This window comes from Triplophysa rosa, linkage group LG4 (assembly GCF_024868665.1).
Source record: "Triplophysa rosa linkage group LG4, Trosa_1v2, whole genome shotgun sequence".
Lineage (NCBI taxonomy): Eukaryota > Metazoa > Chordata > Actinopteri > Cypriniformes > Nemacheilidae > Triplophysa > Triplophysa rosa.
In genome coordinates, this window is record NC_079893.1 from 7,755,406 (window position 1) to 7,768,933 (window position 13,528).

Genomic DNA, 13,528 nt, shown 5'->3' on the forward strand with positions numbered 1-13,528 from the left:
GAGCGCAGTTTAACCGTCTGATGGTATTTGCAAGCGTTAATGTAAATGCGTTAAAAAAACGTTTCATCTAGGAAATGGTAATTTAATATTACGACTTCAATTAATTGTACTTTTAATTTAGCTATTCTTATTTTAATGTACTTTATTTTTTTATCTGTGTATTATTGTGGTAAATTATCTCTCTGCTAACACTGCACCTAAAAACAAAACAATGCTTTACATGTCAGTTGGCGGTTCTTGGCTAGTTTAAGTTGCAGTGGACACCAAAGTAATTTTGAATTTCTTTAATTTTGAAGGCACTTCATTTAGTTTTGAAGACAATTCGTTTTACACAAATAAAAACAGTTGCAGGGATCAGCAGTGTTCAAAGTGCACTTTGAGATAATGTAAACAGGTTTCACACCCCATTGACAAAACATTTTTACATCACAAACCGTGACAACATTGAAGGTTATCACTGTTCTTTGGCATGTACATTCAGATAATAACATGTCGTTAAAATAATTAACCCAATAATTAAGATCATCTAACAATCATCATCATCCCATGGTTCATCATTTGGATTGAAAAGGTGTGTCTGAATTTTTTGGGGGAAAAAATATATTTTGAAAAATTAAAAAAGATATCAAATATAATTTACTTTAAAACACATCTGTATATGCTTTCAAAATATCCACTACACACTAAACATACTAGAATGCTCATTTGAATTGAACCTTTTAGAAAATAAGGGTCATTTATGGAATGAGCGCATCTGAAAATACTTACATTTGAATTCAAGGGAAAATCTGTATTGTAATATTTTTTTACAAATCATTAATCTTAAACCAATTTAAAGGGATAGTTCACCCAAAAACGAAAATTCTGTCATAATTTACTCACCCTCATGTAATTTCACACCTGTATAAATTAAAGTTGTTCTGATGAACACAGAAATATATTAGGAAGAATGTTAGTCATTTTCAGTTCCGGGACATCATTGACTACCATAGTAGGAAAAATTAAATGGTAGTTAAATGTCCCCCAGAACGGTTTTCCTAACTTCTGCAAAATATCATATTTTGTGTTCAACAAAACAAAAACAATATTTTTTTCCTATTATGGTAGTGGATGATGTCCTAGAACTGAAAATTGCTAACTGTGTTCATCGGAACAAAGAAATGTATACAGGTTTGAAACAACCTGAGGGTTTGTGGGGGAACTGTCCATATTTTATGAAACAAATATTAAAATGAAATGTTGATCTGTTTATCATTATATAAATTTGATAAATTATTGAAAGTATTACCCATTGATGACAACCTAAAGCATGCACAATTGATAAACAATAGGGATGTAACAATCTCAAAATCTCACTGTACAATAATGTCTCGGTATAAAGTCCACGGTACGGTATTTATTGCAATATTTAGAATGACAAATGATGACTTGGAAATGTGCCACAAGCATCCTCTTTTCTTTATCCTCTAATGATAAATGTTGCTTAGAGGTATGAGTTATAGTATGAGATGGGTCAAATGACCTAAAAATCCCTTTTATAAAATAAAATAATTGCACCAGATGGACCTTGCCAAAGGTAATGTCTATTATTTTTTCTAGGCCTAGAAGTCCTATCATTTTATACAGTCATGTGACCACGATCATTTTGAGACAATTTTGCTATTGCGATAACACAATATCAATAATATTGTTACATCCCTAATAAACAACACTCTCACATTTATATTATTTTCCATTTGCAACAAAACACTACCTGACCATCACATCCTTGCAATATTTATAAAGACTTAGCAATCAATCTTTAGAGAAATGTAAAAAAAACTATTTTCTTCCTTTGATCATTAGGAAGCTGAAGCTTTTTTCTTATAAATGCATTGAAATCCATATTGTTTCCAATTTTCTTGTTCTCCTTCACACATTGATCCTAGCATAAAGGAACGGTGCAAAGAAAAAGTCAAATGCAAATTTGATGGCTTTAAGCATCGTCTTTCTCCAGTTGCGCTCAATCTTGACCTGTCGTCCTTCAGGCACCAGTGACGAGCTGCAGTCTAGACAGTGTATAGCTTTCAGCTCAAAAGCAGGTAGCTTTGCACCTAACTTCCCCTCAAGCTTTGTGCCGAATTCCACCAGACTGCCTGGGTCGAGATTCAGGAGCACCTGTTTAAACTCATGGCTCGCCATCAGGATGATGTCGCCTGCTGGATCGTCGAGTTCCGTCACCCCGTCCACCGGCTTGCCAATGGTAACTTCAAACCGGTAACTGTCAAAGCGTTTTACATGACACTGATGTTTAGCAAATGTTTTTATTCTACAGAGCTCCTCTTCTTCCTGCTGGAGAAACAAGAATGTGGTGTTGACAGGTGCCAAGACGCCTTCCGTTACATTCACAACCTGAGACGTACTGTTCCGTGGTTCGCACTTTGGGTAAACCTCACCATAGAGACACCTCAACCAGTCTCCCATGAACACAGGTAGCATGTTTATAACTGACTGAGCTCCGTTTTCTGTCTCGGCTACACGCACACGGCGAAATATTCCTTTCCAGGTGACCCGGTGACCTTCTAGATGGCCGCAGAGGAGCTGAGTTTGGGCCATGCCACAATCCTGCCAGGCATGGGGGCCGCATAGCATACCGTACTGCTGCCAGGTGAGTGTGGAGTTGTAGACCTTCAGACCTTCGGCATTGTAGATATAGACGCCGCTGAGTAAAATAACAGTAGAGATGCACAAGAGAATCAGTTTCACGGGGCCTCTGTGGGTGATGGAGCGAAAGACATTGAGAATGGAGAGGCTGAATCGGGTCCAGAGTCGCAGGGTTACAGGCACAGCGCACACGGCCAGGGTAACCAGCATTTTGGTTAACTCCAGTTCCACAAACCATTTAACCATTTGAATCAAAAGCATTGCTAACAGACCCATAGCCAGGACGGGCAAGGCGAACAGGAAGAGGAAGTAGGCCACACAGGTACGGATGAGACCGATGGTGGTGGAGTTCTGGAGCAGAATCACAGAGAACTCGCACCATACGAAGCAGACCAGGTACGGCACCAGGAAACAGTACGTTCCTTTGAATCCCCTCATACGTGCCATACTATGACAAGAAGAGGCAGAGTTAGGTACGGTTAAGATCAAAATACATATAACTAAACAGAAAATGTATTTTTTATATCTTTATGAAATAAAAGGTATGTAATTGTAGAGAAATACATGTTATTTACTGGATTACTGCAATAATGTCAAGTAGAGCTGTCACGGTGTTAAATTTTCACTTCAAGGTGATTGTGGCCAAAAGAATGAAAGATTATATTATTGCTATATCTATAGAAATTTTAAAATAAAAATAATACTATCAGTCAAATTCATCATTGATTTAATTTAATTTAGTTCAATTTAAGTTAAACCACTTTTTACAATGTTGCATTGTTTCTTATTTTTAGATGAATCACTTAAATGAAGTGTAAAGCGTACAAACTGAGAGGAACATCTTAATAAAAGCAATGTTAATGGAATTGGCATAAGTTAATTTAAATTCGGCAGTCTCCCGGTGAGCAAGCCAACATGGCAACGGTGGCAAGGAACCAAAACTCCAATGATGAATAAATGGAGAAAACCCTCAGGAGAAACCATTCTCAGCCGGGAGGGCCAGTTCTCCTCCTACGCGTTATTTTGTGTTTTCTCTCTTTTTTGGCCAATAATTCATATGAGTGTAGAGAAGTGGAGAGCCACTATTGTGGCTCTTAAGGGTAAACTTAATGGGTGCTGAATTCTTTACCATATTATTGTACTTGTAGAATTAACACAATATCCATAATCATGGTTGTGAATGTACACCCCAATATCACTATAATTTTCAATACATGTATATCGTGACACCCCTAATGTCAAGATTCAAATGCAGGTTGATAGTTCACCCAAAAAAATAAATTTACCATTTACTCATCCTCATGTAATTTCAAACCTGTATGACTTCATTTCTTATGCCAAACACAAAAGAAGATATTTTGAAGAACTTTGGTAACCAAACAGCACTGGCCCCCATTGACTTCTATTGTATGGACACAAAACCACTAAAACATCTCTCAAAACATCTTCTTTTGTGTTCCACAGAAGAAAGAACCATATACATGTTTCATATGACATAATATTTACTTTTAGGTGAACTATCCCTTTAACCATGTACATGTGAAACTGGTTCCCTCACCTGAAGAACAGGTACATCAGGTAGATGTAGAGCACACAGGGTACACTGAGCTCCAGCACAACGGATTCTCCCAGAGGAAAGGATGTAAACGTACGCCCCATCCTGGATATTACCATCTCTTTGGGCAACCTGCTGGTTAGGATGCATAGAGATGACGCCACCTCAATGAACAATGCTCTCCGTGCATATGCCGCAGCAGATGGGCTCAGGCTCATGTAACTCAGCACGGTAAAGAAGATGGCCACCGTGGAGAGCTCTGAGCATGGAATCCAACCTTTATCTGCTACTGGGAAAGTGAAGATCACAAAGAACACTGATATCATGAAATAAAGATACTGTTCCATGTTGTTCCAGCCAAAGTTGGTCTCCGCTTGCTCCACATCCAGGCTGGGTTCAAAGCTTGTGAGGAGTGCGGTGAAGGCACGGAAGTTCTCCCAGCCTTTGCTGCTTTGAAAGATTCTTAGCGTGCAGATGGCCATGGAGATAAAGGAAAGGTAGAAGATGAGTAGCGGGATGGCGAAGTCAAACAGATCAATGGTTAGATTGGAGATGATGAAGAAGAAGATGAGGGCGTTGACATGTTGGGTTGGGATAATGGTGCTAAGCCACTGGACTCCAGCGCGAGATGCCCAATCGATTAAATGCTCTTTCATCTCAATAATGAAGTGGAGTGGATACTGCAAACCCTGCAGAGGAAAGAAAGCATGATTCAAACAGGAAGCTCAAATGTAGATTTTTCAAAGTCAAATCTGTCTATAATCACATTTTTTTAGGTTTTTACCAAGAAGTGAGCTTTGATGTCCAGAGCTCTCTTCATTGCACCACTGCGTCTGGTTGCAAGTATCATGCCGCTGCTCCCCATTCCCCAACTGGCCTTCCGATGACGCTTATGAACGGCAGGGGCCAATTCATCTTTTCCCTAAAAAACTTTCCATTATGAGTTAAGTCTGCTTGGGGCACAGCTGATTATTAGATATACTGTAGGAGTAAATAGGAAGAGTTCACCCCAAAATAAAAATTCTGTCATCATTTATTCACCTTCATGTCATTCAAAACCTGTGAGTGAAGATTTGAGAAATGTCTGTGGTGTTGTGTCCATACAATGGATGTAAATGGGGCCATGTTGTTTGGTTACCAGCATTTTTCAGAATATCTTTGTGTTTTGTAGAAGAAAGTCAAATAGGTTTGGAATGACATGATTGTGAGTAAATTTAGGGGTGAATTATCCCGTTAAAATAGAAAAATAATATTGATTCTCTGAACAGACCCTGATCTTGTTTTATAGCACCTCACCTTCTCAAATGTGGCAGCATCAGCAGGACTTTTCTGTAAAACAGTTTTCTCCTTGTTTGCATCTACGCTCAAGGTGCTGAGTGTGGGCGTGCACACAATGCTTTCTGTGAACTTTTTGGTCATCTCCACAAAATCTTCCACATCCACATACTTGGAGCCAGCTGTAAAAGGAAAAGAACAGGCACAGTTGTGATAGTTTATGGAATTAACAATATAACAGGCTTTCCTATCAGATATTGAGGTGGACATTCAATTTCTAGTTTCTATTTTTATCCTTTAAAAATCTAATGGAAATCCTATGTATTGTATTAGATGTGCACTTACATTCATTAGACACCATGGTCTCCAGGATTTTCCTCTGAGTTTGTACACTTGGTACTGCACCACACACAGCAGGCTCACCTGATAAAAAAAAGTATTAATGATTTAAGATAATTGGACAGTTACTACTGTACTTCACTGATATTTTTAACCAGCTTTGACCACGAGCAACAGGGCATTTAATAGGTTTCTATTACAGTGACATTACATTTATCCCTGTCTTTAGTGACATCCCATTGGCCTCTGCTATTGTTAAAGTGGAGGTTACATGCTATTTCATGCATTCTGACTTCTTTACACTGTTAAACATGCTGGCTTCTCAAGCTGAACATGGTCAATTTGTCAAAAAACGAGTTGAACGTATGACGTAGTATTTCTGTGCTCGATTCACTCTGCCAGTGAAGTTTTTTTCGAACATGGATTCCCGTTTCGTAACAAGGGTTCTTAGTCCTTTATTAGAAAATTCTCCCGGAACAGCATGTCCATGCGTCATCCAGCGAGCGAAAGAGCACGCCCACGCGCGAGCGTGAGAGAAAGAGTACGCCCACGCACGAGTGTGAGAGAAAGAGCACGCCCACGCGCGAGTGTGAGAGAAAGAGCACGACCACAGGCGAGTGTGAGAGAAAGAGTACGCCCACGCACGAGTGTGAGAGAAAGAACACGCCCATGCGCGAGTGTGAAAGAAAGAGCACGCCCACGCGCGAGTGTGAGAGAAAGAGCACGACCACAGGCGAGTGTGAGAGAAAGAGCACGCCCACAGGCAAGTGTGAGAGAAAGAGCACGCCCACAGGCAAGTGTGAGAGAAAGAGCACGCCCAAGCGCGAGTGTGAGAGAAAGAGCACGCCCACGCGCGAGTGTGAGAGAATGAACACACCCACGCGCGAGTGTGAGAGAAAGAACACGCCCATGCGTCAACCAACCAACCAGTCTATGTTTTGTTGGCAATCGGTGCGTACGTGCATAATGTAAACAACATGAAGGGATAATGCGTTGATGTATTGTGTGCTCGTGCCCGACTGGAACGCCTGCAGCAGCTCTACTGTATAGGGATTAATATGAGATTGGCAGAAACTGCGTGCGTTACCTCATCTTTAACTTTAAAGAATCCTTATCTTGTACAATTTCGATTTTTTATGTAGATTCATAAAAAGAATGTAAAGACTCCTAAAACTCAGAATGTAGTCAAAACATTGGTTTCCACAATATAAAAAAATAATCAATAAAACAGAAATATTTGATGAGTGAAAAGTATCTGCCAATTACCTGGCATGGCATTGACCTGTCTGACGTTATCCAGCATCTCAGACATGGCTACTTTCTTCTTCCTGTCAGGATTAAGTTTCCAGTACATCATCATGGCTGCCCGCCTCACTGCCTGTTCAAGCTTACTCTCAGACGACAGACTTCTCACCTCCTGTGCATTCTCCTCTGTAATGCCTGCCATTAAAAACAGGACAATTCAAATTATTACCAAATAATCATTAAATTAAGCATTACAACCAAGATCAAGCAAATTACATTTGTATAAGCTACAATTAAAGTCATGGTCTCTGTTATTTTGTCACGCATCTTATCCTCACCCTTCTTTTGCATCCAGCACTTCTGCAGTAGTGTGGCTGCATCCCTCCGACCTTGTTTAGCCGCCTTTACTAGCCATTGAACAGCTGTACGGTTATTCGTCTCTGGGTCTTTTTCTTCTGCCAGTTTAAGGTAATATTTTCCAAGCTAAAATAAACACAACATACATTAAAGAGTACATAACATGAGATCATGAAAATTACATTTCATGCAGTGTGTAATGTTGCTGTGTTTGAAAGTAAGCAGTCTGTCAAGTTGCAAATCCGAAGGTGAATGAGTAACAAAGTTATTGGCTTGGAAAAAAAGGGATTCGACTCTGAATCACGCAATCTAGTTGTCCCTGTCGGTACACGATCCGGGATGCCTGCACGATCCGTTCACGCATGCGCATAATGACGTAGTAGACAATTCTGTTTAGCGACGACACTGCACGATCCGGGATGCCTGCACGATCCGTTCACGCATGCGCATAATGACGTAGTAGACAATTCTGTTTAGCGACGACACTGCACGATCTGTTCCACGCTTGAGCACCTTTGTACCGCGACTTTCACTACTGTCCACCTCTGGTCTCATGTCACTTCTGTGTGCACACTATGCGTTGAAATACTCTGTAACGTTTCCCCAGACTTGTTTGTAGTTCTTTCTTCATGTAAGTGCAGATAGTCTAGGCAGAAATGCATATTATGTTCCTTATTGTGTTCTGTAACCACCATTGAAGGGATTATTCCTCATTTAGATTATATAGATAGATATATTAGCCTATATATAGACCCATACTAATACAAAACGAGTCGATTTAAAGTGAACTAATATTAGCAGCTTTTAATAAAAACCGTCTTTGACAATACTACTGACCTCAGATCGAAACACGGCAAGTTAAGTAGGCCTAATGCCATGCAGCAATGAATCGCAAAGGGGAGTATGGAGGAAACTGAAGGTTTGCAGTGACAGACTCTCAAGACTCAGACTTTATTCCACATGTAACCAAAATCGTGTATGTTCATGTAACAACTCCTTTATTATTTTGGATTGGCAACCACGTAAACACATCGTAATGCATAGCGTAAGCTACATTTTAAAACATCAAAATAGACCCGCCGTGAACTGTTAAATGAAAAACACGACGTAGCCTACAAAAATATGCCGCCAGTTGTGCCGTCTGGCCGTCAAGCGTTTCATCGCATGCTTGATACCAATAGTGTAGGGAAACCGTGAAGTTGTTTACTACGTCATTATGCGCATGCGCAGAACGGATCGTGCAGGCATCCCGGATCGTGTACCGACAGAAACCGTGAAGTTGTTTACTACGTCATTATGCGCATGCGCAGAACGGATCGTGCAGGCATCCCGGATCGTGTACCGACAGTCCCTAGTCCGATTCGTGAACCGCCGTGGATTTACGTCACTACACATAGTCCCCGCCTATGTTTTGCTAGGACTGCACGCGAAAACTTCACTCTTCTCCCCCAAACACTGTAGCTCGTGAGCCTCATTTGCGGTAGACCAATCACAGCAGACTAAACCATCTGACCAATCACATCAGACTAGGCTAGCGGAAAGGCGGGGATTAGACAGATAGATCGGCGGAACGAATCATTTGCGAGTCAGTCTACTTCTTACCAGAAGTAAGGTAAGAATAACTGCCTATTATTACGAAATAATAGTGTTTTTACACCTTCTATGTACATAAACTTGTTGTTGGACACTCCATAAAAAAAAATCCCTAGTTATGTATTCTGAGAGTGTGTTTACCGAAATACCAAATTAAAATCCACATTAAAGTGATAGTTCACCTGAAAATGAAAATTCTGTCATCATTTACTCAACCTTTTGTCATTTTATATCTGCACTCTTAAAAAAAAGGTGCTTCAAAAAGTTCTTTGATGCCATAGAACCTTTTGGTTCCATAAAGAACCTTTAACATCCGAAGAACCTTTCTGTTTCACAAAAGGTTCTTTGTGGCGAAAAAAGGTTCTTCTGATTATAAAAATGGTTCTTTAAAGAACCTTTGACTAAATGGTTCTTTGTGGAACCAAAAATGTTCTTCTATGGCATCGCTGTGAAGAACCTTATAAGCACCTTTATTTTTAAGAGTGTGTATGACTTTCTTTCTTCGGCAGAACACAAAAAATATATTTTGAAGAATATTGGTAACTGAACAATGGCAGTACCCATTCACTTCTATTGTATAGACACAAAACTAATGCCAATCAATGGGCACCTCCGTTGTTTGGTTACCAAAATGTTTCAGAATATCTTTTTTTGTATTCTGCAGAAGAAAGAAAGTCATACAGGTTTGAAACGACAAGAGGGTGAGTAAATGATGACAGAATTTTTATTTTGGGGGGAACTATCCCTTTAAATACAAAATTTGCCTCAATTGACTGCCATTGTATGAACACAGAACACAAAACCTCTGAGACATTCTCAAAATATCTTCTTTTGTGTTCCTTAGAAGAATGTCATATATACAGTACAGGTTCTGATCAACATAAAGAAATAGATTATTAAAAAATATATTTTTTGGAAAACTATCGCATCAATATACAATCTAATTATATGGCCAACCAATCGTAATTCTGTTTTGTTTGACTACATTTCCCAACTGCCGCTGTATAGTGCCGATCAGACACTCAGACTGAGCCAAACAGGGTGTCATATAACCACATCTAATCTAATCTTAGCCATTCCTAACACTGAACTCTAATTTCCAAACCACAGTGAATGGTTTTAAAGTGTGCCTTTACCAACATCTTCAGAGATTAATGCAAAGTACATCCATAATAGACAGTGGACTATATAATGAATGATGCAAACTATGGTGTGAAATGTATAGCCCTCCTAATATTATTATGCATATATGATATATTCTTCCATGTTTGACCCTAATTATCCATTATAGCAGAAGCTATGGGTGTGGATTTTGTTTTAAATGAAAGAGGAAGTTGCATTGCATGAATAATTGTGAGGTCTGATCTTTCTACGTATGTGTACGCTTACGCATGTCAGCTGGGTTTGTATATACAGACACATGCAATGCTATGACTACGTCAGTATATGTTTGAGAATGTGTACATGAGGGGTAGTTGAGTTATATTGAGAGAGGGATCATCTTCCAGAAAGCTGAAAATAGATACGCACCCACCACCAGGCCAAAAGAAACGTTCTGTCAACTGCTTAGAAAGAGTTAGAAAACATTTAGGAATTTTATTCTTGTTACCTAACACTGAGGGTCATTTACAATTGTACAGTCTTAACTATCAGAATAATAAACGTAGTCAACTAATTTATCATATTTGTATTATTGATTTTGACTAAAGCTTTAACTTTTTAATGTTTTCAATGCTTATTTAATCATAGGGTTGTAACAATATTTACTCCAAACAAATTTTCTCTGTCCTGTTTCAGGGTCAGTCTTGGAGGATTGGATCAAGTGTATAAATGTTATATCAAAAGATGTCAAATATGCTTATTTAACCACCATATCAGTCCTTATGGTAGAGAATTTCTTCATTATCATTCTACAAATAATGTGCGTGAGATTTCAAATGTGTTTTAAGGAACTCACTCTACTCTGCGCTTTGGGGTCTCCAGCCTTGGCTTTCTCCAGTAACTCTTCAAAGGGCAAATCTTCATAAGTATCATCTAAGTCGAAAAAGGAAATTACAATGTAACGGTCAATATCACCCGCTGCAACAAGATGGCAATTTGTTTGCTAGGTTCTTTGCTAAAAATTAAATTTTCTCACCTACTGGGCCGTTTCACAATTCGTTTATTTTATGGCCCCGATCGAGTCAAACTTTTAAATTGCATTTGAATAAAATGAGATTCGATGGCATTCTGTTTTTAGAGATCTCTGTTGAAAACTCTGTTACCTAGAGCTTCAGAATAACTTACACCAAGAAAGCAGAAGTATACTTACTGAGACGCTTCATATTTTCACAACATGAGAAAACCAAATAAACGTATGACTTCGATTTTTAGGAATTAGGGCTAAATCGGACTCTGGTGTCCACATAAAGATATAGTCTTTTCAGAAGCACATGGTTCTGGCTAATGTGGCTATTGGTTTGTGAAAAAAATAGGATGTCTGATGTAGGCCTATGTCTCACGTACTGTATGTCACACACGCTGTTTGCTCCTTTACTGCATACTCTATAGGATAATATCCCAAAATGATCAAATGGACAGTTCTAGTCTTGGATGCTGATAGGTCAATAGCTACGATTTATTTACTGTAATGCACAGCTATGACCCACATGAGCTACTTTTTGTATCATTTTAGCACCTACTGTATGGCTACATGTTTTTGTTTTCATATCAACATTCTGTTACTGTTTACATGTCAGGAACCAATTCCAAGATTAGATCGCAGTTAACCCTTTTGTATAAAAAGTTCCAAATCAACCATCGTTTTCCAAAATAGTGAAATGACAAAAATGGATACTAATACAATACTGAAAAGTGCAGTTTCAAAAGTATCAAAACTCACCACACTCTTCCGCTTTGGCCTGCTCCTCTGCTTTTTTTATCTTCTCCTGCATAATCACCTGCTTGGCCGCAGCCAAAAAGCTTCGTTGATGGGGGAGCTTACCAGAGCCCGCCCCGGTGAGAGCTGTAGATGGGTCTGGATCAGGGGAAACTGTGATGTTTGGAGTTGATGTGTCATTAAAAGATAATTTTGTTGGTTGGGATACCGGTGGAGAAGAAAAGCCTGTTTGTGATGTTGTTAATTTTGATTCTGTCATAGTTGGAGTAGTTTTAGAGAAATGTGATGCAGGGGTAAATTTAGGTGCTTTGGGGTTCTGTGGTGTTGGTTTAGAGGGAACATTAGAGATTTTAACATTGGATTTAGTATCTTGAGTTAAAGAGGGGGTGGATTTAGGCAGGCGGTTTGGGCTGCCAGAGCTGGAGACGGGAGAACCATCCGACCCAGAGAGCTCAGTGTCTGGAATGGATTTGGTTGAGGGAACAGGCGGGTTGGGATGTTTTGGGGTTCCATTTTTTCCCCCGAGAGTCTCTTGGGGTGATGGCGGATTGTCACTAACATCCATCTCACCTATAGAGAATAACAAACAACAGCTTTTAAAAGAGTTAATAGAAATTTTCTTTGCCTTTAGCATTTACTTTATATAATGTATTTGATGTAAACCGTGTATTTTATAAAATAAATGTAATTCAATGCAAATCTTAAAATGATAATTTTGCCATTTAAATATATTAAATATATGTGTGTTCTAACAAACAACAAGTTGTTTTACAACTCCCAATGCAAGAAATCAAACTAAAAACAACTTACTCATTTAGGTAGACGATCTTCAAACATTGGACGTGACACAATAAAATAAAATTCTTTAAAAACGTTTTCGTTCCGTGCACTCAAAACCACTCTGTGAAACGAGAGCCCAAAGAACCACGGTTGTTAAACCAGCCCTACCAGGGAACAGGATTTAATTGGATAGTTTAAATGCCAGTCACAAATGCCTGTTATCGGATTGGGTACGAATCGAGCAGCGCATAGCATTGCTCCGCTGCTAGTCATCGCGCTTGTTTAGGATTCATGGCAAAAACAAACACATTATAGATTAATTGGTAGGCAATTTAAGATGACAAAGTAGTGTCGCAAGATGAGTAGGTATATTTATCAAACGCTAAAAGGTGCACTCATTTCATGTTGTCGTTATTAAATCATGGGATAAGAATAAAAATCATGCGAGGAAACCCTCACGCTCAGCCGCTAGATGTCAACGAAGCTTACAAGATAACAGCTTCATTGTTCGCACAGTCGTTTATGTGTGATGCTTGAAGACAGTAACACGTTGGTTAAAACAACACTTTAGCGAATGTATTCTTTATGTTTGTTTTGTACAAAACATTTGTATGTTTGTTTTCTTTGTCAGATGTTTGCTTTCAATGTTTTCGTTCTGCAGTGCTGCAACATCACGTTCAATCAAGTGTAATATTGTCTTTAAAAGAAAACAGATGTGTATATAATATGATTTTTTTTCTGGATGTATGTGAACAGCCCACTAAATTGTAGATGCGTGCGAGTAGTTGTGTGCAAGTCAGTGCCATTCACTGCAGTGCTCCTGCGCATCTTGCACTCACTTTTTGGAGGATATGCTCGTCACT

At 39.1% G+C, this 13,528-nt stretch overlaps 1 protein-coding gene across 1 annotated transcript; it reads right to left on the reverse strand.

The window, feature by feature from the left end:
* Positions 1-188: 188 nt before the first annotated feature.
* On the reverse strand, positions 189-13,375 carry wfs1a (Wolfram syndrome 1a (wolframin)). Its single transcript, XM_057332641.1, has 10 exons — positions 12,696-13,375; positions 11,889-12,455; positions 10,965-11,041; positions 7,396-7,540; positions 7,079-7,252; positions 5,819-5,896; positions 5,495-5,655; positions 4,983-5,120; positions 4,202-4,887; positions 189-3,091 (listed from the first exon to the last, which is right to left on the reverse strand). The coding sequence occupies exons 1-10, from the start codon at positions 12,697-12,699 to the stop codon at positions 1,912-1,914; spliced, it is 3,210 nt and encodes a 1,069-aa protein (XP_057188624.1). The 5' UTR covers positions 12,700-13,375; the 3' UTR covers positions 189-1,911.
* Between the last annotated feature and the right edge of the window lie 153 nt (positions 13,376-13,528).

What these genes read in the sequence shown, in the direction of transcription:
- wfs1a (XM_057332641.1), bottom strand. An exon ending in GGCCAAAGCGGAAGAGTGTG is followed by an intron (nt 11,042 to 11,888) that starts GTGAGTTTTGAT and finishes TTTTCGACTTAG; the next exon opens with ATGATACTTATGAAGATTTG. An exon ending in GTGCTGGATGCAAAAGAAGG is followed by an intron (nt 7,253 to 7,395) that starts GTGAGGATAAGA and finishes TTTTAATGGCAG; the next exon opens with GCATTACAGAGGAGAATGCA.